The sequence below is a fragment of the Oncorhynchus mykiss genome, chromosome 15 (genome assembly GCF_013265735.2).
Source record: "Oncorhynchus mykiss isolate Arlee chromosome 15, USDA_OmykA_1.1, whole genome shotgun sequence".
Classification (NCBI taxonomy): Eukaryota; Metazoa; Chordata; class Actinopteri; order Salmoniformes; family Salmonidae; genus Oncorhynchus; species Oncorhynchus mykiss.
In genome coordinates, this window is record NC_048579.1 from 59,577,117 (window position 1) to 59,602,579 (window position 25,463).

Genomic DNA, 25,463 nt, shown 5'->3' on the forward strand with positions numbered 1-25,463 from the left:
TTAACTAATATAGCTCAACTAACATAGAACTAACATAGCTCAACTAATATAGCTCAGCTAACATATAACTAACATAGCTCAACTAACATAGAACTAACTTAGCTCAACTAACATAGAACTAACATAGCTCAACTAATATAGAACTAAATTAGCTCAGCTAACATAGAACTAAAATAGCTCAGCTAACATAGAACTAACATAGCTCAGCTAACATAGAACTAACATAGCTCAACTTCCATAGCTCAGCTAACATATAACTAACATAGCTCAACTAACATAGCTCAGCTAACATAGAACTAACATAGCTCAACTAATATAGCTCAACTAACATAGAACTAACATAGCTCAACTAATATAGCTCAACTAACATAGAACTAACATAGCTCAACTAATATAGATCAACTAACATAGAACTAACATAGCTGAGCTATTTTAGTTGAGCTAACATAGAGCTAACATAGCTCAACTAACATAGCTCAACTAACATAGAACTAACATAGCTCAACTAATTTGGCTCAACTAACATAGAACTAACATAGCTCAACTAATATAGCTCAACTAACATAGAACTAACATAGCTCAACTAATATAGCTCAACTAACATAGAACTAAAATAGCTCAGCTAACATAGAATTAACATAGAACTAACATAGCTCAACTAATATAGAACTAACATAGCTCAACTAACATAGAACTAACATAGCTCAACTCACATAGAACTAACATAGCTCAGCTAACATGGAACTAACTTAGCTCAACTAATATAGCTCAACTAACATAGAACTAACATAGCTCAGCTAACATAGAACTAACATAGCTCAACTAATATAGCTCAACTAACATAGAACTAACATAGCTCAACTAACATAGAACTAACATAGCTCAACTAACATAGAACTAACATAGCTCAGCTAACATAGAATTAACATAGAACTAACATAGCTCAACTAATATAGAACTAACATAGCTCAACTAACATAGAACTAACATAGCTCAACTAATATAGCTCAACTAACATAGAACTAACATAGCTCAACTAACATAGCTCAGCTAACATGGAACTAACATAGCTCAACTAACATAGAACTAACATAGCTCAACTAACATAGAACTAACATAGCTCAACTAATATAGCTCAACTAACATAGAACTAACATAGCTCAACTAATATAGCTCAACTAACATAGAACTAACATAGCTCAGCTAACATAGAACTAACATAGCTCAACTAATATAGCTCAACTAACATAGAACTAACATAGCTCAACTAACATAGCTCAGCTAACATGGAACTAACATAGCTCAACTAACATAGAACTAACATAGCTCAACTAACATAGAACTAACATAGCTCAACTAATATAGCTCAACTAACATAGAACTAACATAGCTCAGCTAACATAGAACTAACATAGCTCAGCTAACATAGAACTAACATAGCTCAACTAATATAGCTCAACTAACATAGAACTAACATAGAACTAACATAGCTCAACTAACATAGAACTAACATAGCTCAACTAACATAACTAACATAGCTCAACTAACATAGAACTAACATAGCTCAACTAATATAGCTCAACTAACATAGAACTAACATAGCTCAGCTAACATATAACTAACATAGCTCAACTAATATAGCTCAACTAACATATAACTAACATAGCTCAACTAATATAGCTCAACTAACATGGAACTAACATAGCTCAACTAATATAGCTCAACTAACATAGAACTAACATAGCTCAACTAATATAGCTCAGCTAACATAGAATTAACATAGAACTAACATAGCTCAACTAATATAGAACTAACATAGCTCAACTAACATAGAACTAACATAGCTCAACTAATATAGCTCAACTAACATAGAACTAACATAGCTCAACTAACATAGCTCAGCTAACATGGAACTAACATAGCTCAACTAACATAGAACTAACATAGCTCAACTAACATAGAACTAACATAGCTCAACTAATATAGCTCAACTAACATAGAACTAACATAGCTCAACTAATATAGCTCAACTAACATAGAACTAACATAGCTCAGCTAACATAGAACTAACATAGCTCAACTAATATAGCTCAACTAACATAGAACTAACATAGCTCAACTAACATAGCTCAGCTAACATGGAACTAACATAGCTCAACTAACATAGAACTAACATAGCTCAACTAACATAGAACTAACATAGCTCAACTAATATAGCTCAACTAACATAGAACTAACATAGCTCAGCTAACATAGAACTAACATAGCTCAGCTAACATAGAACTAACATAGCTCAACTAATATAGCTCAACTAACATAGAACTAACATAGAACTAACATAGCTCAACTAACATAGAACTAACATAGCTCAACTAACATAACTAACATAGCTCAACTAACATAGAACTAACATAGCTCAACTAATATAGCTCAACTAACATAGAACTAACATAGCTCAGCTAACATATAACTAACATAGCTCAACTAATATAGCTCAACTAACATATAACTAACATAGCTCAACTAATATAGCTCAACTAACATGGAACTAACATAGCTCAACTAATATAGCTCAACTAACATAGAACTAACATAGCTCAACTAATATAGCTCAGCTAACATAGAACTAACATAGCTCAGCTAACATAGAACTAACATAGCTCAACTAATATAGCTCAACTAACATAGAACTAACATAGCTCAACTAAAATAGCTCAGCTAACATAGAGCTAACACAGCTCAACTAACATAGCTCAGCTAACATAGAAATAACATAGCTCAACTAATATAGCTCAACTAACATAGAACTAACATAGCTCAACTAATTTGGCTCAACTAACATAGAACTAACATAGCTCAACTAATATAGCTCAACTAACATAGAACTAACATAGCTCAACTAATATAGCTCAACTAACATAGAACTAACATAGCTCAACTAATATAGCTCAACTAACATAGAACTAACATAGCTCAGCTAACATAGAACTAACATAGCTCAACTAATATAGCTCAACTAACATAGAACTAACATAGCTCAACTAATATAGCTCAACTAACATAGAACTAACATAGCTCAGCTAACATAGAATTAACATAGAACTAACATAGCTCAACTAATATAGAACTAACATAGCTCAACTAACATAGAACTAACATAGCTCAACTAACATAGAACTAACATAGCTCAGCTAACATGGAACTAACATAGCTCAACTAATATAGCTCAACTAACATAGAACTAACATAGCTCAGCTAACATAGAACTAACATAGCTCAACTAATATAGCTCAACTAACATAGAACTAACATAGCTCAACTAACATAGCTCAGCTAACATGGAACTAACATAGCTCAACTAACATAGAACTAACATAGCTCAACTAACATAGCTCAACTAATATAGCTCAACTAACATAGAACTAACATAGCTCAACTAATATAGCTCAACTAACATAGAACTAACATAGCTCAACTAATATAGAACTAACATAGCTCAACTAACATAGAACTAACATAGCTCAACGAATATAGCTCAACTAACATAGAACTAACATAGCTCAGCTAACATAGAACTAACATAGCTCAGCTAACATAGCTTAACAAGCATAGAACTAACATAGCTCAACTAATATATAACTAACATAGCTCAACTAACATAGAACTAACATAGCTCAACTAATATAGCTCAACTAACATAGAACTAACATAGCTCAGCTAACATAGAACTAACATAGCTCAACTAATATAGCTGAACTAACATAGAACTAACATAGCTCAGCTAACATAGAACTAACATAGAACTAACATAGCTCAACTAATATAGAACTAACATAGCTCAACTAACATATAACTAACATAGCTCAGCTAACATGGAACTAACATAGTTGAGCTATATTAGTTGAGCTAACATAGAACTAACATAGCTCAGCTAACATAGAACTAACATAGCTTGACTAATATAGCTCAACTAACATAGAACTAACATAGCTCAACTAATATAGCTCAACTAACATAGAACTAAAATAGCTCAGCTAACATAGAATTAACATAGAACTAACATAGCTCAACTAATATAGCTCAACTAACATAGAACTAACATAGCTCAACTAACATAGAATTAACATAGCTCAACTAACATAGAACTAACATAGCTCAACTAACATAGCTCAGCTAACATAGAACTAACATAGCTCAACTAACATAGAACTAACATAGCTCAGCTAACATAGAACTAACATAGCTCAGCTAACATAGAACTAACATAGCTCAACTAACATAGAACTAACATAGTTCAACTAACATAGAACTAACATAGCTCAACTAACATAGAACTAACATAGCTCAACTAATATAGCTCATCTAACATAGAACTAACATAGCTCAGCTAACATAGAACTAACATAGCTCAACTAATATAGCTGAACTAACATAGAACTAACATAGCTCAGCTAACATAGAACTAACATAGCTCAACTAATATAGAACTAACATAGCTCAACTAACATAGAACAACTAATATAGCTCAACTAACATAGAACTAACATAGCGCAACTAACATAGAACTAACATAGCTCAGCTAACATAGAACTAACATAGCTCAGCTAACATAGAACTAACATAGCTCAATTAACATAGAACTAACATAGCTCAACTAACATAGCTCAGCTAACATAGAACTAACATAGCTCAACTAACATAGAACTAACATAGCTCAACTAACATAGAACTAACATAGCTCAACTAACATAGAACTAACATAGCTCAACTAACATATGCAAAGGGGATTAATTGCTTTAACTTCAAGGGTGCAGCAGCAGAGGCTGCAACTAACACTAACCTGAGTAACAATTACTGGACACACAATATGTCTACTATAACAAACGGACAACCTGGACAAACAAATGGCCACCCTTGTCGTTGTCATCAGGAGCAGAACGAAACAGAGGAACAGAGCAGTAGAGGCAGAGAGAGAAGACAGTTGGAGAAGAGAGGAGGTACGGTAGGGTGGACAGCAGGAACCGGGGAGTTTTGGGGGGGCGTAAAGGCACACAGGCCAACAGCAGGCCACATGGTATTGCTCCAGTATATCTGACCTTGAAACCAGTCCAAATACATGTCGTCAGGACTGTCATCCAGCGCCTCATAGAGCACTGCACACAGAGCAGCAGTCCCAGAGCAGAGGAAATACAGGTACAGTCAGCAACATGCTCCATCCATACAGCGATAGACGAGAGAGAGAGTGATGGGGAGAGAGCTCCAAGTAAAGAGAGGGGCAAGAGGACCCCCCCCACCCCCAAACTCTAACACAGAAATGAATTGCATCCAGGTACAATCTTAATCAAATACATTTTGTGGCAGCTAGCCATTTTTATAAGTGTTTGATGAGTGCAATTTTACCATCCAATTTGGCATTTTTAGCAATTTACATTCATCCAAGCTAAGTGACCTAGACTGGAGGCTCTAGTTTAATTGTTAGGTCTACATTGTGGGGGTCTTGGCCATGCAGGGGGACTGTGGGGGAGCTCACCTTCGGGGGGTAGCCTACGGGAGTGTGAGCCGGTGGTGACACGGAAGCCAGCGGGGAGGGTCTCTGCCGAGCCAGGCATCATACTGATCCCGTGGACATCCCGCGGGGGGAACTGCCTCCTCCACGATGGCCCCCGGAGGTCATTATCTTCATACTGACGGACAGACACACAGACAGAGACAGGGACAGGTTAGGGATTGAGTTTAGAGATAAACTGGTCTGAGAATAGCTGGTGTCTGCATATACAGCAGTGTTTATAGTAGCTAACAAATATGACTAATTTCCCAAGGCCTTATATTTATAACTCAAACCAACTCTAAGACAATATGAGAGACAAATGAGTGATGGGTGGGAAGTGGAAACTGAGGAGTTTTGGGGGGCGTAAAGGAAAGGAAACTGAGGACAGGTCTGAGGTGCAGTGAGATGGTGGAAAACAGAGTAATGATTGACAACAAACCCAGGTCTGTGTGTCTGTCTGCCACGGCCCATCACCCATGGTAACAGCGGGGCTAGCTGTCCGGGTGACAGGAGTCACTCACCTCGTCCAGTCGTCTCTCAGTGCCCAGGGCTAGCAGGTTATTATATTCCCTCTCCAGAATCTGACGTGCCTGGGGAGAGGAAGGGTAAATAGGTCTTATTAGGTACATTTGAAATGGAAGTTCTAGGTCTCTTTATTTGGGGCTCCAGACGCTTTCTCGATTACCCAACAGCTCTCTGTTGACCTACTGGTCTGGCACTCAGGGTATTATTAGACCTGTTTGAGATGGAAATACTGAGAAATGAAAATATGTGTTTGAAGTGTACTTCTAATGACGATCATCTAAATAATTTATTCTGTCCTGAAAATAAAAATAAAATAAAAACACTGTTTAATTTAACATCATAATTCACTTGCTTTTAGTTCTGAGAGACAAGACTACAGACTTTTGGAATGAAGACGTTAATGTCTTCCTCTTATGGTGTGGTTGTGCTAGTATATTATGCATCGCCTTCTTGTGGCGTAACTATGCTATAGCGTGATGGGGGGCAGAAGGATCTGACCTGAGTGCTTTGGTTGGGGATCTGGATGAGCAGCGCCAGGCTGGTGTGGTCAAAGTTGTCATCGAGGGCGACCAGGGCCCCGTGCACGCCGCTCTCCAGCAGGATGTTGGCATAGTCCTTTAGGCCGATGCTCTGGACCCAGCGAATCACCCGCTCGTTGCTCCACACCAGCACGTCTGGGGCACACAGACATGGTATTACAGTAAACATAACATGGGTGTTTGGCCACAGACACAGAATTTTTCCATGTCTGGTTACATGATGAAGAAAGCCTCTGGGCTCTGCTAGATTGGTCCTTACTGACAATCACCTCCTAGCTCTATGACAGGTAGACACTGCTTGGCTATATTTCACAATAGAATGAAATACATTCTGTAAAGTAAGTGCGCTTCCACAAGTATTATTTGCCTTAGCAGATTACTAACGAGATTGTAATTAGACACTACTAGATATATTTTAGCTCAAAGGTCTTCATTATCGTTCTTTGAGCAGTCTCCAAAGAAAAAAGTCCACCCAAAAATGATATTTTGGTATTCGTTTCATTAGTCCATTGTTGATATAGTCCCAAAATGTTATGCTTGTCACTAATCAAGTTTTCAAGATACTGTATATAACTTTAAAAACACAGAAATCCTCCCCATATGATGGATTTTGCATCATATGATCCTGCGTTTTGCAGGATGATACTAAATGCATCATACAGGGATGATTTCTGTTTTTTGAAAGTTACGTATCTCGAAAACTTGATTGCTGACAACAAAACATTTTGGACAAATGAAAGAAATACCAAAAGACAGTTTTTGGGTGGAATTTTCCTTTACGTACCTCTCATTTCATGCTGGCTGTGCTCTCTGCGTCTCTCCAGCTCTTTCCTGTCATAGTTGAGCTTCTTCAGACCCATGATACCATACTGCAAACTCGTCCTACAGACATGGGAACATTAGAAAAGCCATTTTTTAGAAAGACAGACAATAATCTTTTGCACTTATTACCACAAAATGAGCCTCAACACTAAACTTTTCGACCAAATCCTTCATCACGCAGGAGGAGGGCAGGTGTACCTGTGAAAGCTGTCCACCATTTTGAGATGCACCCGGAGGTCCTTCTTGGTGAGGTGGTCCAGCATGCGGGCGTCCACCAGGCACTCCATGAAGTAGCTGCGGTACTGAGGTAGTCCAAGACTGGGCAACCACTCGTTCCCTATCCACTCATGGTTCATGTCACCATACGCTAGAGTCTGACAATAATGACAAGGAAACAATTAAGTACTGAAAACCATTGTTAATCTGTAAACTATTTTGACAAAGTTTAAAAGTCGCCACATAGACAACTCTGGTGTGTGCCTAGTTAAATAAAAAATAAAAATAAAATAATAAAACTAGAGTAACTCTAAATAATCTACAATTCCATTGTTCTAATCCATGAGAAAGACCGAAAAATCCTTTACCTGCGCCCAGCTCCCCTCCTCGGACTCCCCGGACCTCTGTCATTGGTCAGGCATGGAAAAGAAACAGTAGCACTATGCATGAGAACATAATAGCAACAGGTCACTGGACCTCATCTACAGTCCAATAGTCTCTACTCTAGCATCAGAGGCTGTTGACTTGCTCAAGCCAGAGCCAAGGCCTCAGAACGTACAGAAATGTTCTCCCTCGCATATATTCCCCTAACAAACTATTCACATCTAAAAGTAGAGCTCCATCTAAATATGTATGAAAAATCACTATTCGAGGGAGAGAAAGTGGCCTGTGGGATTTATCTGCAATCTGACAAGGGAGAATGATTTCCCCCCTTTAGCGTGTGAACTGAACTGGCCCCATGGGAGAGTAACACAGTTATCCCTTTAGTCCTGGGCTGAGCTGCTGCCACATTACATCTGATTTGGAGATGGGCGCTGCTGCCACATTAGGCCAATCCAGCTTGCAAAAAACGGCTGGCACAAATGAGAGCCTTTTTCCCCGTGGTTCGCCCTCTGTACAATGGTGCTGAGTTGGCTATTAGCCTCATTGTGCCTGACATGCAGGCTGTATTAGAGGCAGGGAGAACAGTGGAACAAAGAATAACCTTTATGTTCAAGCTCAAAGAGATCCATAATTACACACACACACGTACATAGCTGTCTGTGTCCTAGGGATTGACATACAGTATAGTACATAGCTGTCTGTGTCCTAGGGATTGACATACAGTATAGTACATAGCTGTCTGTGTCCTAGGGATTGACATACAGTATAGTACATAGCTGTCTGTGTCCTAGGGATTGAGATACAGTATAGTACATAGCTGTCTGTGTCCTAGGGATTGACATACAGTATAGTACATAGCTGTCTGTGTCCTAGGGATTGAGATACAGTATAGTACATAGCTGTCTGTGTCCTAGGGATTGACATACAGTATAGTACATAGCTGTCTGTGCCCTAGGGATTGACATACAGTATAGTACATAGCTGTCTGTGTCCTAGGGATTGAGATACAGTATAGTACATAGCTGTCTGTGTCCTAGGGATTGAGATACAGTATAGTACATAGCTGTCTGTGTCCTAGGGATTGAGATACAGTATAGTACATAGCTGTCTGTGTCCTAGGGATTGAGATACAGTATAGTACATAGCTGTCTGTGTCCTAGGGATTGAGATACAGTATAGTACATAGCTGTCTGTGTCCTAGGGATTGAGATACAGTATAGTACATAGCTGTCTGTGTCCTAGGGATTGACATACAGTATAGTACATAGCTGTCTGTGTCCTAGGGATTGAGATACAGTATAGTACATAGCTGTCTGTGTCCTAGGGATTGACATACAGTATAGTACATAGCTGTCTGTGTCCTAGGGATTGACATACAGTATAGTACATAGCTGTCTGTGTCCTAGGGATTGACATACAGTATAGTACATAGCTGTCTGTGTCCTAGGGATTGAGATACAGTATAGTACATAGCTGTCTGTGTCCTAGGGATTGAGATACAGTATAGTACATAGCTGTCTGTGTCCTAGGGATTGAGATACAGTATAGTACATAGCTGTCTGTGCCCTAGGGATTGAGATACAGTATAGTACATAGCTGTCTGTGTCCTAGGGATTGAGATACAGTATAGTACATAGCTGTCTGTGTCCTAGGGATTGACATACAGTATAGTACATAGCTGTCTGTGTCCTAGGGATTGAGATACAGTATAGTACATAGCTGTCTGTGTCCTAGGGATTGACATACAGTATAGTACATAGCTGTCTGTGTCCTAGGGATTGAGATACAGTATAGTACATAGCTGTCTGTGTCCTAGGGATTGAGATACAGTATAGTACATAGCTGTCTGTGTCCTAGGGATTGAGATACAGTATAGTACATAGCTGTCTGTGTCCTAGGGATTGAGATACAGTATAGTACATAGCTGTCTGTGTCCTAGGGATTGAGATACAGTATAGTACATAGCTGTCTGTGTCCTAGGGATTGAGATACAGTATAGTACATAGCTGTCTGTGTCCTAGGGATTGAGATACAGTATAGTACATAGCTGTCTGTGTCCTAGGGATTGACATACAGTATAGTACATAGCTGTCTGTGTCCTAGGGATTGAGATACAGTATAGTACATAGCTGTCTGTGTCCTAGGGATTGACATACAGTATAGTACATAGCTGTCTGTGTCCTAGGGATTGAGATACAGTATAGTACATAGCTGTCTGTGTCCTAGGGATTGACATACAGTATAGTACATAGCTGTCTGTGTCCTAGGGATTGACATACAGTATAGTACATAGCTGTCTGTGTCCTAGGGATTGACATACAGTATAGTACATAGCTGTCTGTGTCCTAGGGATTGAGATACAGTATAGTACATAGCTGTCTGTGTCCTAGGGATTGAGATACAGTATAGTACATAGCTGTCTGTGTCCTAGGGATTGACATACAGTATAGTACATAGCTGTCTGTGTCCTAGGGATTGAGATACAGTATAGTACATAGCTGTCTGTGTCCTAGGGATTGAGATACAGTATAGTACATAGCTGTCTGTGTCCTAGGGATTGACATACAGTATAGTTCATAGCTGTCTGTGTCCTAGGGATTGACATACAGTATAGTACATAGCTGTCTGTGTCCTAGGGATTGACATACAGTATAGTTCATAGCTGTCTGTGTCCTAGGGATTGACATACAGTATAGTACATAGCTGTCTGTGTCCTAGGGATTGAGATACAGTATAGTACATAGCTGTCTGTGTCCTAGGGATTGACATACAGTATAGTACATAGCTGTCTGTGTCCTAGGGATTGAGATACAGTATAGTACATAGCTGTCTGTGTCCTAGGGATTGAGATACAGTATAGTACATAGCTGTCTGTGTCCTAGGGATTGAGATACAGTATAGTACATAGCTGTCTGTGTCCTAGGGATTGAGATACAGTATAGTACATAGCTGTCTGTGTCCTAGGGATTGAGATACAGTATAGTACATAGCTGTCTGTGTCCTAGGGATTGAGATACAGTATAGTACATAGCTGTCTGTGTCCTAGGGATTGAGATACAGTATAGTACATAGCTGTCTGTGTCCTAGGGATTGAGATACAGTATAGTACATAGCTGTCTGTGTCCTAGGGATTGACATACAGTATAGTACATAGCTGTCTGTGTCCTAGGGATTGAGATACAGTATAGTACATAGCTGTCTGTGTCCTAGGGATTGACATACAGTATAGTACATAGCTGTCTGTGTCCTAGGGATTGAGATACAGTATAGTACATAGCTGTCTGTGTCCTAGGGATTGACATACAGTATAGTACATAGCTGTCTGTGTCCTAGGGATTGACATACAGTATAGTACATAGCTGTCTGTGTCCTAGGGATTGAGATACAGTATAGTACATAGCTGTCTGTGTCCTAGGGATTGACATACAGTATAGTACATAGCTGTCTGTGTCCTAGGGATTGAGATACAGTATAGTACATAGCTGTCTGTGTCCTAGGGATTGACATACAGTATAGTACATAGCTGTCTGTGCCCTAGGGATTGAGATACAGTATAGTACATAGCTGTCTGTGCCCTAGGGATTGAGATACAGTATAGTACATAGCTGTCTGTGTCCTAGGGATTGACATACAGTATAGTACATAGCTGTCTGTGTCCTAGGGATTGACATACAGTATAGTTCATAGCTGTCTGTGTCCTAGGGATTGACATACAGTATAGTTCATAGCTGTCTGTGTCCTAGGGATTGACATGAATGACACCTGCAGTGACTAATAATCCTGCAAGCTTCAATCTTGAGACAGAACCAATAGGTTTCAAATGAACATGTTGGGAACATACTGTATCAGTTAGCAGACCTGTATCTGATTTGATGTAGCTTCTTACACCAGTCTTGTAGGGTGAATCCTATGTACAATCAGCTGATCACTGTCAGGTTTAAAAGGATGACATTGCTAATGGAAAAAAATAGCATTATGTCTTGACATGTGCTGTATCTAATCAACATCTGGCTGAAACGTACCATGAACACGGGTAATATAGGGTAACTACAGTATGGTACCCAAGGGCAACGCAGCTCCCTGAAACATAGCAGTAACACCAACACATACTGGTAAATATAGGGCAGTGCATCAGTCATTCCATTTAAAAAGCCTTCTTTACCCACTATAACGAAAGGGAGAGCTGAGAATGGATGTGATGTGATGCAGTCTACCCACATTATCAACAAACCTACTGTTATTCAATCTCCCTCCCCTCCAAATCCTATAGGGGGAAAAATATGTTTTATTATCACATACACCAGATAGGTGCAGTGAAATGTGTTGTTTTACAATGTCAGCCATAGTAGTACGTACCCCTGGAGCAAATCGGGGTGAAGTGCCTTACACAAGGGCACAATGACAGATTTTTCACCTTGTCGGCTCGGGTATTCAAACCAGTGACCTTTTGGTTACTGGCCCGATGCTCTAACTGCTAGGCTACCTGCCGCCCAGTCCTCAGTACAGGCCTCAGTAAAGCAGCCATTGACAGGTCTCAACACTGCAGTGAAAGCAAGAAAAGAGAGAAGTGAGTGAGAGAAGAGGTAAAAGGAGAGGAAGGACTAACCGTTTTGGAGGAGGGTGCTGCGAGGGTCTCCATTTCCTCGTGGGTCACCCATACATTGCCTGACGGCTAGGAGTGCGGTGCCCAAGAGAAGAAGACAGCAGCAGCAGCAGTAGTCCGCCAGGAGGGGCAAGCAGTATTAAAGAAGAAGAGCAGCACCACTGTAAGCCAATAGTGTTATAGCATCATGGTCAGATGATGAGCAGGCCCGCCCCTCTGGGGTCAAAGGGCACGCACAGTACACAAACAAACACAGACACAAAACTGTAGACATGGGTCCTTAACCACAGATCTAGGATCAGATTACTCTACCACCATCATAACCTTATCCAGTAAAGGGGTGAAATACTATCTGATCCTGTATCAGTGGTTAGGGGCAACTTCTGACTTTGTATAGACAAAAACAGCACATAACACAGTAGCAGCCCACCTACACAGGTGCAACACACACGGGCCAAAGGAACACATTTACCATGCATGACAAGACTGGTTCACCATAAGCTAGTGTAGTAGTGGATTAGTACAGGTGTTTGGAACAAACAGACACAAATACAAACATGCATATCCACCTCAGTCTAGTTTGATATACCTCAGTGTTCCACAAGGTTAAACCCCTTTCTAACAGACTCAGTCTAGTTTGATATACCTCAGTGTTCCACAAGGTTAAACCCCTTTCTAACAGACTCAGTCTAGTTTGATATACCTCAGTGTTCCACAAGGTTAAACCCCTTTCTAACAGACTCAGTCTAGTTTGATATACCTCAGTGTTCCACAAGGTTAAACCCCTTTCTAACAGACTCAGTCTAGTTTGATATACCTCAGTGTTCCACAAGGTTAAACCCCTTTCTAACAGACTCAGTCTAGTTTGATATACCTCAGTGTTCCACACGGTTAAACCCCATTCCAACCCATTCTAATCTGTTGTTGATTCTAATTTTAGCAGCCATGATCACTGTGCTTTGCAGCCCCACTGGATCAAGCTGTCATGACCTAGATAAGATCACTTGAGGGATGACAATCTCTATTAAAGACACCGTACTAAAGGGCTGCTCACGCATGCCTGTTTCACACTGTAGAGCCGAGCCAAGCCCAGCTGTACTGGGCAGCACAGTACGGTTCGGGTCGGCCCCATAGGGTGAATCAGACGTCACTGTCTGTGAGCTTAAAGGAAGCAGAATAACCAGTCCTGCGACTGGTATGGAGCACAACCCTGCATTTACAGGGTTGATTAACCCAGAGTGTAAACATAAAGTGGTCGTTTGGTTCAGAGGGGCAGGGAACTGACCATCAGTCACAGCAGGGGGCACCATGGCAGAGGGGGGTCTATAGAGTCATATTCCCAGTTCACTGCTCCTTGATGAAAGATTCATGAGCAGTGTGTGTGTGTGTGTGTGTGTGTGTGTGTGTGTGTGTGTGTGTGTGTGTGTGTGTGTTCGTGTGAGAGAGAGAGAGTGTGTGAATGTGAAAACCCTGCTGGTCATCTATGAACATCTTGGTCATGTTCTGTTAAAATCTCCACCCGGCACAGCCAGAAGAGGACTGGCCACCCCTGATAGCCTGGTTCCTCTCTAGGTTTCTTCCTAGGTTCTGGCCTTTCTAGGGAGTTTTTCCTAGCCACCGTGCTTCTACATCTTTATTGCTTGTTGTTTGGGGTTTTAGGCTGGGTTTTCTGAACAGCACTTTGTGACATCAGCTGATGTAAGAAGGGCTTTATAAATAAATTTGATTGAAATTTGATGGATAAAGCTACATAGAATAAACAGTTTGTAGCATTAAGCTCAGCAGGTTCCTCAGAGGTTACATGAAATCACCATGACAACTCGGAGCTGTGAAACAGACTGAGGTATAAAATAACTGTTGGTGTGGTAAATTAGAGTAAATGCTGCAGAGCTGAATTAAGTGCATGAGCTGACTGACACTACTGAGAGATAAACAAGCCGGCCTTAACCGGTTTCCTACCATTCTCTCCAACATTCAGTTACCAACACAAAGGATAGAGATGCTACACAAGCCAGGCTCTCTGACTGTAAAGACGTTACAATGCAAACTAGCAGAAATAGCTTCTTGAGTGTCTTTACCCTTGAAGACTATACCGTCTGTGTGTATGTATGTGTGTGTGTGTATCGGAGCTAAGAACGTGCCGTAAGCTCACTCAGAATGTCGCCGGTGGAGCTATCAAATAGATCGAATGCATTTTCTATAGCTCAATGTGTTTGTTGTCAAGCAGGCGGTCACGTGTGTTGGTGTGATAGAGGAGCCTGGTTAACTTTTTATGGCTGCAGGGGCAGTATTGAGTAGCTTGGATGAAAAGGTGCCCATCGTAAACGGCCAGCTCTTCAGTCTCAGTTGCTAATATATGCATATTATTATTAGTATTGGATAGAAAACACTCTAAAGTTTCCAAAACTGTCAAAATATTGTCTGTGAGTATAACAGAACTGATATTGCAGGCGAAACCCTGAGGAAAATCAAAACAGGAAGTGGCTTCTATTTTGAAAACTCCATGTTCCATAGCCTCCCTTTGCTGGATTTAAAGGGATATGAACCAGATTCCTTTTCCTATCGCTTCCTCAAGGTGTCAACAGTCTACAGACATAGTTTCAGGCTTTTATTTTGAAAAATGAGCCAGAACGATAACATCGTGTCAAGTGGTCACATGAGTTTTGCCTAGCGCAACAGAGTTTGGATAGGTATTGCTTTTCCCTCTCCTACTGTGAAAGACATTTGCGGTTGATATATTATCGATTATATATTTTAAAAACAACCTGAGGATTGATAATAAAAAACATTTGACATGTTTCTGTGGACATTATGGAAACTATTTGAAATTTTCTTCTGCGTTGTCGTGACCGCTCTTTCCTGTGGATTTCTGAATATAACGTGACAAACAAACGGAGGTATTTTGGATATAAAAATAATCTTTATGGAACAAAAGGAACATTTGTTGTGTAACTGGGAGTCTCGTGAGTGAAAACATCCGAAGATCATCAAAGGTAAACGATTAATTTGATTGCTTTTCTGATATTCGTGACCAAGCTACCTGATGCTAAGTGTACTTAATGTTTTGTCGTGCGATCGATAAACTTACAAACGCTTGGATTGCTTTCGCTGTAAAGCATCATTTCTAAATCTGACACGACAGGTGGATTAACAAAAGGCTAAGCTGTGTTTTGCAATATTGTGATTTCATGGATATAAATATTTTTTGTAATATTTATTGTATGTAGCGCTATGCTATTCAGCGGTTGTTGAGGACACTTATCCCGTTAGTGGGATTGCAGCCATAACAAGTTAAAGCCCAGACGGGCAGGTTCAGGGAGGCAGCGCTATATGCTAAGCTAACACACTGACGGCAGTTACATGCATAGGTGCATGTGTGTGTGTGTGTCAATGGACACTCACGGTTCTGGAGGTTGGCGGGGCAGATGGACTGGTGAGGGAGACCATCTCCTGGATGGCCAGTCTCAGTTTGAGGCGGTGCAGGGGGTTACTGATGCCAATTTCCCTCTGGATCTCTGTGTCCGACAGGGCAGACATGATGGCACCGCTCTTCACGTTGGCACGACACGCCGCCACATACCAGGCGGGCATCCCCAGCCACAGCTGAAACAGGATGAGGAAGACCATTTGTGATTTCATGTAAAGTAGAGAGTGAGCTTGTTTTTACAAATTATCGGTGATGTGGTGGGAGGACTTGTCTACCATCCTTACTTATGGTAGACAAGTTGAGTAGCGCTTCCTTGTTTTAATAAAGATCTACTGAGAAACAGTAGGGGGCAGTCATGGTTGAAATGTTCACCTTGTATGTCAAGCATGTTCTATCACGATTAAATGAGAAAAAACTGAATACAGACATAGGATATGTCAATGAAGACAGAAAATAAACTGTGATGATTCATTGATAGGCAACGCATTCATTTACTTAATGAATACCCATGTTAATATTAAACAACATCACTATGGCCTTTATGAGGTGTAATGTCAAGCAATTACACTCAAACCCATTTGGAATTGATTTAACTAGGAAAAGGTGTGCTGGGGAGAACATGGCATAGTAAATCACAGAGTAGACCTTTACCAACAGCCTCTGAGGCTTCCACCAAGGTGACATCAAAATCTGGGACATCAAAATCTGGGACATTGACTCCATTAATATCAGTGAGATCCAGATTCAATCCACTGCTGGTCCCATAGGCCCAACACCAGAGTGTTTCCCAACTCCAGTCCTCCAGTACCCCCAACATCACACAGTGTTGTTATAGCCTGGGACAAACACACCTCATTCAACTCATTGAGGGCTTGATCATCAGTTGACCAGTTGTATCAGGTGTGCTTGTCCAGGGCTACAATAAAAGTGAGTATCGTTGGGGTACTGGAGGACTGGAGTTGGGGAAGCACTGGATTAGATAATAGACTTAATATAATAAAGCACAAAGAGTAATGTCAGCCGGAGGCGTAATCATTTTAGAATAACTCTCGGTAACATGCTGACTACTACGGCAGTGGATTTCCCCGGGTCGTAATTACAACACAATACATCCAACGATTATGTAACAGCACTGTGTCGTTCCACATCCTTTACCAGTCATGTTTTGATTAAAGGAAAGCATCTGGTCTGCATTTCGAAGTGCCGTATTAGAAAGGGTGACCATTAGGCTGTGGAACGGCATCGGGTAATTGATTTGAAATGTGAAACATCATCAACGGTCAGAGGTTAGAGGATAATGGGTGTCGTATCTCAGGTGAATGCTGAGTGTGCAGACTGGGGAGTCGAGGAGGAATAGACCACTTCACCGGGGCGGAGAATATTATCTTCTTCACAGAGTGGGAGTCTGGCACAGACCTTGTGAATCTATCCCAGAGGCGGGAGGATTGAGAATGGCTCCAGGCAAGAGTAGAGGAGTGCCTACCTCCAGCCAGGCCACCACTGTGGGGCCGTCCCATTGGGCGAAAGGTAAGCCTTTCCTCCTCGCCTCTTCCAACAGCTCGTGCCTGAGGGCGGGAGCAGAGACATGGGATTAATGCACTGCACACACACATATACTGAGACAGTCACATACCCCTCCACCCCCCCCCCCCCCCACACAAGGAACTAGTATTACACCGAGATTTTGTGTGTGTGTTCACTGTACAGTGCCACACACTTTATCTCTCACAGGCCAGAGCTTTCTAAAAGGGCACGGTCTTATCATACAGTACATCAATCTCTCCATACACACACTGCATGTAAAATGAGTACTCTCACTCTCTGCCCCTAGCTCTCTTTCTCCCTGTCTCTGCCTCTCTAACCCCCTCTCTCTGCCTCTTTTTCTCTCTGCTACTCTGCCTCTTTCTCTCTCTTTCTCTCTCTGCCTCTCTCTCTCTCACCATCTGGTCCAGACACACCTTGAAGGGACAGCTAGGGCTGCTGGGCTGGTCACTGAAGCCTGACTTTGAGTTGCTAATCTGAAGAACCATCAATCTCCACTTGTCTCTGTGCTGCAGCTGGGAATGTATTACTACGGCTGAGATTCTAACCACAGAGAGACTGGGCTTTTTCTGCTGACTGAGATACTAACCACAGAGAGACTGGGCTTTTTCTGCTGACTGAGATACTAACCACAGAGAGACTGGGCTTTTTCTGCTGACTGAGATACTAACCACAGAGAGACTGGGCTTTTTCTGCTGACTGAGATACTAACCACAGAGAGACTGGGCTTTTTCTGCTGACTGAGATACTAACCACAGAGAGACTGGGCTTTTTCTGCTGACTGAGATACTAACCACAGAGAGACTGGGCTTTTTCTGCTGACTGAGATACTAACCACAGAGAGACTGGGCTTTTTATTCTGCTGACTGCAATATCCTTTTGAGAGTCTTGCTGAATGTATTCTTTCTGGCCATCTTTAAATGGTGTTTGGTGTCTTTAGTCACATTCTTTGATGGAATACTGCATTTTTGTGTGGCGGTGGAAGTGTTCCATAGGTAAACTAAGATGGCCAGAGTGAAATCGAGAAATGTGTTTTATATTTATGCTGAGCACCACTGAAAGCAGTGCTAAGCACTCCTGACGCCATACTCAGCTCAGAGTAAATTGCACCTTATCTAGGGAGAGCAGAGGAGAGGAGGTAGATGTTCTCTTTACTCAGTCATGTACCAGGCCATTTGTAATATGCTGATTCCTGCGACACCAACTCTGTTAGGCAGAGTGAGAGACAGAACTGATGAACGGTCTATATAAATGTGTGTTTGGGGTATGTGTGTGTGTGTGTCTCATCTTTATTGCTGTGTGCACACTGTTAACTAATGGAGTTGGGGAGCAGATGGCTGGGAGGTCTATGGTGTAGAAAAGAACCAGAGAGGCAACGCTAGAGAGATACCCAACTGTGGAACGCTACTTCCTGAAGACAGTTGATAGTGTCTGACTGGTCTAAGAGTCTGAATATAGAGAGGGCCTGTTGAGCTGATAAATACATAACTCACACAACATGCTACACACATAAAAACAGACTTCTGAAGTTAGAACTCTCACTGAATAGAATTGTAAGGCAGGAAACTACTTCTTGAGTGCAGCTAAAATGTCTTCTATCTGGAGACATAGTGGCCAACATGAGGCATATGGAGAAAAGGCATGTGACACATTATGTATGTGACTTGGTCAGAGTTGAAGGCCTCAGTGCAGAGAAAGGGCACTTGAATACACCATACAAAGACTGAATGGACTGACAGACAACATAGGAGATGTGTCCATTGATATTAATCAATAATCAATTGTTTCCATTCAATGTCGTATCAATACAACAGGCATATAGATAGATATGTTCATGTCAGGTTGTTATGGATGAGATACACATCCACTGAACATAGCTGGGAAAGGAAGGAAACAGTTATGACAAAGAAAATAAAACAACAAGATATGACGCCCCATAACCCGGTATCAGAACCGGTTATATCTCACAGTCACAGATATAGAAACACGCACAAGGAAGGAGGAAGGTATTGGACATTCCAGGTATAAAAATCAACCCCATTAACAGGTGACGGCACACATTATTTGTCCAGCCATGGATGCAGCCGCCACTGCACTGTGGGGAAGAAACATTTTATACGGTATATGAAAAGATAGAAAGATCGAAAGGAAGAAAGACAGCTAGAAAGCAAGGGGTCATTAACAGCCATAGAGGGACAGAGTGACGTCAGCTTTGGCACCGGCCATTGGGAGGGGGACAGATGGATGGACAGAGGTGGACAGACGGCACAGCGCTGACAATGGAGATGTCCAGGTGTCACACTGTCACAACTTACCCGCTTCTTTAGTCACAGGATGAGAGGGAGGGAGGAAGAGTACAAGGAGAGAGAGAGGAAGAGAAAGTGACGGGAGACAAAAAGTGCACAAATGTTAATGAGTTAACACCCCCCCCCCCCCCCCCCCCCTACCACCTTGCCCCCAAACACACACGAATGCACAAACACACACACACACTGCCCATACATGCACAGACACATATTCAAACACACACACACACACACACTGCCCATACATGCACGGACACATATTCAAACACACTGCCCATACATGCACGGACACATATTCAAACACACACACACACACATGGATGCAGGCACCCCCCCCCCCCCCTCCCCCCACACACACAGCAAAATAGAAACAGTCTCTCAAGTAGACAGGAGACAAGAGACAAAAGACTGACATTAGAACAGTAGAATGACAAGTCAAAGAGTAGTATTGGTTAGCAAAAGAAAAGCCACTTTCTTCTTCTCTTTGGTCGATGCAGCTTTTTACAGCATCGCGTGCAGGCAGACGAAAGATAATGCACTTGGGGCAAGACACCTGCAATGCATTGGCCCACATTCTTCACAGGAACAAACCAGCCAAATGCCAAACATTACCCAACACATCACACATACACAACACATCAGCAATGAACCATCACGATATTGACCAGGCTGAAAATGTCAATGTAAATTCAGCAGGCAGTTCAATAGCATGCACTGGAGGAGAGCATCAAGATGCAAGGCGGTCCACTTCCTGGAAAACTGGAGAATCGACACCAAATACAACACAGTCGTCATCATCATAATACCTTCTATTAATCATCTGTAAGGGTGGGAAAGTTATTTGTCATGACAGCTCAAAGCTCGCCGACAGAGAACACATTTGCCATTTGGCACTGACACGGTAGACACATACATCCCCAGTTGAAAGGAGATTAAACTTGCACATGAGGGAACCCCTCTGTTTTGTCGTTCATGTGTGGGTTTAAAGGAGGACTATATCTGGAAAACCAAACCAAAAGAATGAACTAAGAATTGTAGGCCTACAATGTGTGACATGAATAGACCTCTAACCCAATCAATAGTCTGACTGTGTTTGGTTAGGGGGGGATCCCTCTATTGTACATCTATTCAGGTTCCTGGTCTGTATTGATCCTCTCTCTGCTGGAGAGTGGGAGTATTGGAGATGTACCTTCTATCCAGCCACATGTGGAACTGCCTCCTATACAGGGAAAGGACTAATGAAACCAGGGATTCCTCACCAGCCACTGTGTACAGGGTCAAAGGTTGGAAACGGGATAATGATCTCTATTCAGATGTACTATAGACAGACACTGCTGTCTGGCACATAAAAAGGTGTGTGTATCATAACACTGTAGTAGTGTCACTACTACAGTAGTGTCATGTACAGTAGATTAACACAGGGGGGTGTTAGTACTGGTGTGGTACATTGCCCAGTGTTTTTAGTGACACAGGTATGATTTATCTCCCACTGGCTGTGATGTGAGGCAATCGAGTATTATTGAGCGCAAGGTTGTTGTTTGTTTGGGGTGAAATGCTGTGGTGGCAGGTTTGAGGGGCAGGACGGGGGTGTTGTGAAAGCTTACTTCTTTTTCAGCCGGCGGTCTTTCTCAGCCTGAGTCCCCAGCTTCCCCACAGCCATGTCCTGACCCAGGTCTGGATCAGACACTCCTGTGAGAGAGGGAGAATGGGACGTTACTGCACTGCCTGCATGGCTCGTAGATAGGGCTCGTAGATAGCATCCAGACAGTACAGTGCCTTGCGAAAGTATTCGGCCCCCTTGAACTTTGCAACCTTTTGCCACATTTCAGGCTTCAAACATAAAGATATAAAACTGTATTTTTTTGTGAAGAATCAACAACAAGTGGGACACAATCATGAAGTGGAACGACATTTATTGGATATTTCAAACTTTTTTAACAAATCAAAAACTGAAAGATTGGGCGTGCAAAATTATTCAGCCCCCTTAAGTTAATACTTTGTAGCGCCACCTTTTGCTGCGATTACAGCTGTAAGTCGCTTGGGGTATGTCTCTATCAGTTTTGCACATCGAGAGACTGACATTTTTTCCCATTCCTCCTTGCAAAACAGCTCGAGCTCAGTGAGGTTGGATGGAAAGCATTTGTGAACAGCAGTTTTCAGTTCTTTCCACAGATTCTCGATTTGATTCAGGTCTGGACTTTGACTTGGCCATTCTAACACCTGGATATGTTTATTTTTGAACCATTCCATTGTAGATTTTGCTTTATGTTTTGGATCATTGTCTTGTTGGAAGACACATCTCCGTCCCAGTCTCAGGTCTTTTGCAGACTCCATCAGGTTTTCTTCCAGAATGGTCCTGTATTTGGCCCCATCCATCTTCCCATCAATTTTAACCATCTTCCCTGTCCCTGCTGAAGAAAAGCAGGCCCAAACCATGATGCTGCCACCACCATGTTTGACAGTGGGCATGGTGTGTTCAGGGTGATGAGCTGTGTTGCTTTTACGCCAAACATAACGTTTTGCATTGTTGCCAAAAAGTTCAATTTTGGTTTCATCTGACCAGAGCACCTTCTTCCACATGTTTGGTGTGTCTCCCAGGTGGCTTGTGGCAAACTTTAAACGGCACTTTTTATGGATATCTTTAAGAAATTGCTTTCTTCTTGCCACTCTTCCATAAAGGCCAGATTTGTGCAATATACGACTGATTGTCGTCCTATGGACAGAGTCTCCCACCTCAGCTGTAGATCTCTGCAGTTCATCCAGAGTGATCATGGGCCTCTTGGCTGCATCTCTGATCAGTCTTCTCCTTGTATGAGCTGAAAGTTTAGAGGGACGGCCAGGTCTTGGTAGATTTGCAGTGGTCTGATACTCCTTCCATTTCAATATTATCGCTTGCACAGTGCTCCTTGAGATGTTTAAAGCTTGGGAAATCTTTTTGTATCCAAATCCGGCTTTAAACTTCTTCACAACAGTATCTCGGACCTGCCTGGTGTGTTCCTTGTTCTTCATGATGCTCTCTGCGCTTTTAACGGACCTCTGAGACTATCACAGTGCAGGTGCATTTATACGGAGACTTGATTACACACAGGTGGATTGTATTTATCATCATTAGTCATTTAGGTCAACATTGGATCATTCAGAGATCCTCACTGAACTTCTGGAGAGAGTTTGCTGCACTGAAAGTAAAGGGGCTGAATAATTTTGCACGCCCAATTTTTCAGTTTTTGATTTGTTAAAAAAGTTTGAAATATCCAATAAATGTCGTTCCACTTCATGATTGTGTCTCACTTGTTGTTGATTCTTCACAAAAAAATACAGTTTTATATCTTTATGTTTGAAGCCTGAAATGTGTCAAAAGTTCGCAAAGTTCAAGGGGGCCGAATACTTTCGCAAGGCACTGTATCTACCTCAAATACCTTACTATTATTATCTATCATGATGCCTAGTCACTTTACCCTGCCTTCATGTACATATCTACCTCAAATACCTTATTTATTATTATCTATCCTAATGCCCAGTCAATTTACCCTGCTGCCTACATGTACATATCTACCTCAAAGACCTCGTACCGCTGCACATTGATCTGGTACTGGTACTCCCTGTATATAGCTTCATAATTGATCTGGTACTGGTACTCCCTGTATATAAACTCAGCAAAAAAAAGAAACAATGTCAACTGCATTTATTTAAAGAAAACTTAACATGTGTAAATATTTGTAAGTTCCACAGACATGTGACTAACAGAAATGGAATAAAATCAAAAGTAAAAAGTGTGTGGCCACCAGCTGCATTAAGTACTGCAGTACTGCATCTCCTTCTCATGGACTGCACCAGATTTGCCAGTTCTTGATGTGAGATGTTACCCCACTCTTCCACCAAAGCACCTGCAAGTTCCCAGACATTTCTGGGGGTGATGGCTCTAGCCCTCACCCTCCGATCCAACAGGTCCCAGACGTGCTGAATGGGATTGAGATCCAGGCTCTTCGCTGGCCATGGCAGAACACTGACATTCCTGTCTTGCAGGAAATCACGCACAGAACGAGCAGTATGGCTGGTGGCAGGATGTGGGTGGGTTTATGCCCATAGGCGGGTGATGTCTGGTGAGGACCTGCCTTACAACAGGCCTACAAGCCCTCAGTCCAGCCTCTCTCAGCCTATTGCGGACAGTCTGAGCACTGATGGAGGGTTTGCACGTTCCTGGTGTAACTCGGGTAGTTGTTGTTGCCATCCTGTACCTGTCCCGCAGGTGTGATGTTCGGATGTACCGATCCTGTGCAGGTGTTGTTACACGTGGTCTGCCACTGTCAGGACAATCAGCTGTTTGTACTCTCTCCCTGTATCGCTGTCTTGGGCGTCTCACAGTACGGACATTGCAATTTATTGCCCTGCATTCCTCATGCCTCCTTGCAGCATGCCTAAGGCACATTCACGCAGATGAGCAGGGACCCTGGGCATCTTTCTTTTGGTGTTTTTCCAGAGTCAGTAGAAAGGCCTCTTTAGTGTCCTAATTTTTCATAACTGCGACCTTAATTGCCTACCGTCTGTAAGCGGTTAGTGTCTTAACAACCTTTCCACAGATGCATGTTCATTGAACAAGCATGGGAAACAGTGTTGAAACCCTTTACAAGATATTAAAATATCTGAAAGTTATATTAGGAAAATTATAACTTTGTAATCTGAATATTTTCCTTGGTGCCCCGACATCCTGGCTAATTACAGTTATGTGATTAATCAGTTTAATTGCGTAATAATAATTGCAGAGAGTTATTTGATAAATAAGTCTTCAGTTTTAATGATGCCAAAGACACGACAATCTGCTACTGGTACTCTCTGTATATACAGTGGGGAGAACAAGTATTTGATACACTGCCGATTCTGCAGGTTTTCCTACTTACAAAGCATGTAGAGGTCTGTAATTTATATCAGTACATAGAACAGACAAGAGCAACTCATATCAGAGAGATGCAGAGTGTAGACCAGTACCTTGGCTCTGCCCGATGGCCTCCCTGTGGGCATGCAGCTGTGCCAGTCTGGTCTTCTCCTTCTTGCCAAACAGGCGTCCGATGGAGGACTTGATGCCTTTCTTCTTGGGCTGCTTGTTGATGGAGTCCTGACTGCTGGCTACGCTGCTCAGAGCACTGGCCTCTGCCTCCAGGCTGGCAGCAATGCTGCAAACACACACACATATGCATACACACGCATGCACGCACGCACACACACACACACACACACACACACACACACACACACACACACACACACACACACAGTCAAGGAAAAAGATACAACTTGGGTAAGAGATCATTTGTCTCATAAACAACCGTCAGGATGAAGAAGGTGGAGTATGTGTGTGTGTGTGTGTGTGTGTGTGTGTTTGTGTGAGCGCTATAAGTGCAGCATACCCTCGGGCCTCGTTGTGTGAGGAGGCTGGCAGTGTGCGGGTCATGCGTACGGTCCGGGGCGTGGGAGGAGGGGACGTCTCACACTTGATGGTAGCCTTGTCCTGGCCGTCATCGTCGGTGGCCGCAATCTGACCGTGGAGAGGTGAAGA

At 42.1% G+C, this 25,463-nt stretch overlaps 1 protein-coding gene across 1 annotated transcript in view; it reads right to left on the reverse strand.

The window, feature by feature from the left end:
• Positions 1-4,759: 4,759 nt before the first annotated feature.
• Positions 4,760-25,463, reverse strand: part of ppfia2 (PTPRF interacting protein alpha 2) — a 244,030-nt gene continuing 223,326 nt past the window's right edge. The window contains exons 18-31 of the mRNA XM_036944850.1: positions 25,315-25,442; positions 24,896-25,080; positions 21,517-21,601; positions 19,922-19,927; positions 17,548-17,629; positions 16,040-16,240; positions 12,641-12,706; positions 8,019-8,054; positions 7,633-7,808; positions 7,397-7,494; positions 6,572-6,747; positions 6,070-6,138; positions 5,531-5,684; positions 4,760-5,153 (exon numbers count right to left, since the gene is read on the reverse strand). Coding sequence (XP_036800745.1) covers positions 4,927-5,153; positions 5,531-5,684; positions 6,070-6,138; positions 6,572-6,747; positions 7,397-7,494; positions 7,633-7,808; positions 8,019-8,054; positions 12,641-12,706; positions 16,040-16,240; positions 17,548-17,629; positions 19,922-19,927; positions 21,517-21,601; positions 24,896-25,080; positions 25,315-25,442 — 1,689 coding nt within the window. The 3' untranslated portion in view covers positions 4,760-4,926. The remainder of the gene's footprint in view (positions 5,154-5,530; positions 5,685-6,069; positions 6,139-6,571; positions 6,748-7,396; positions 7,495-7,632; positions 7,809-8,018; positions 8,055-12,640; positions 12,707-16,039; positions 16,241-17,547; positions 17,630-19,921; positions 19,928-21,516; positions 21,602-24,895; positions 25,081-25,314; positions 25,443-25,463) is intronic.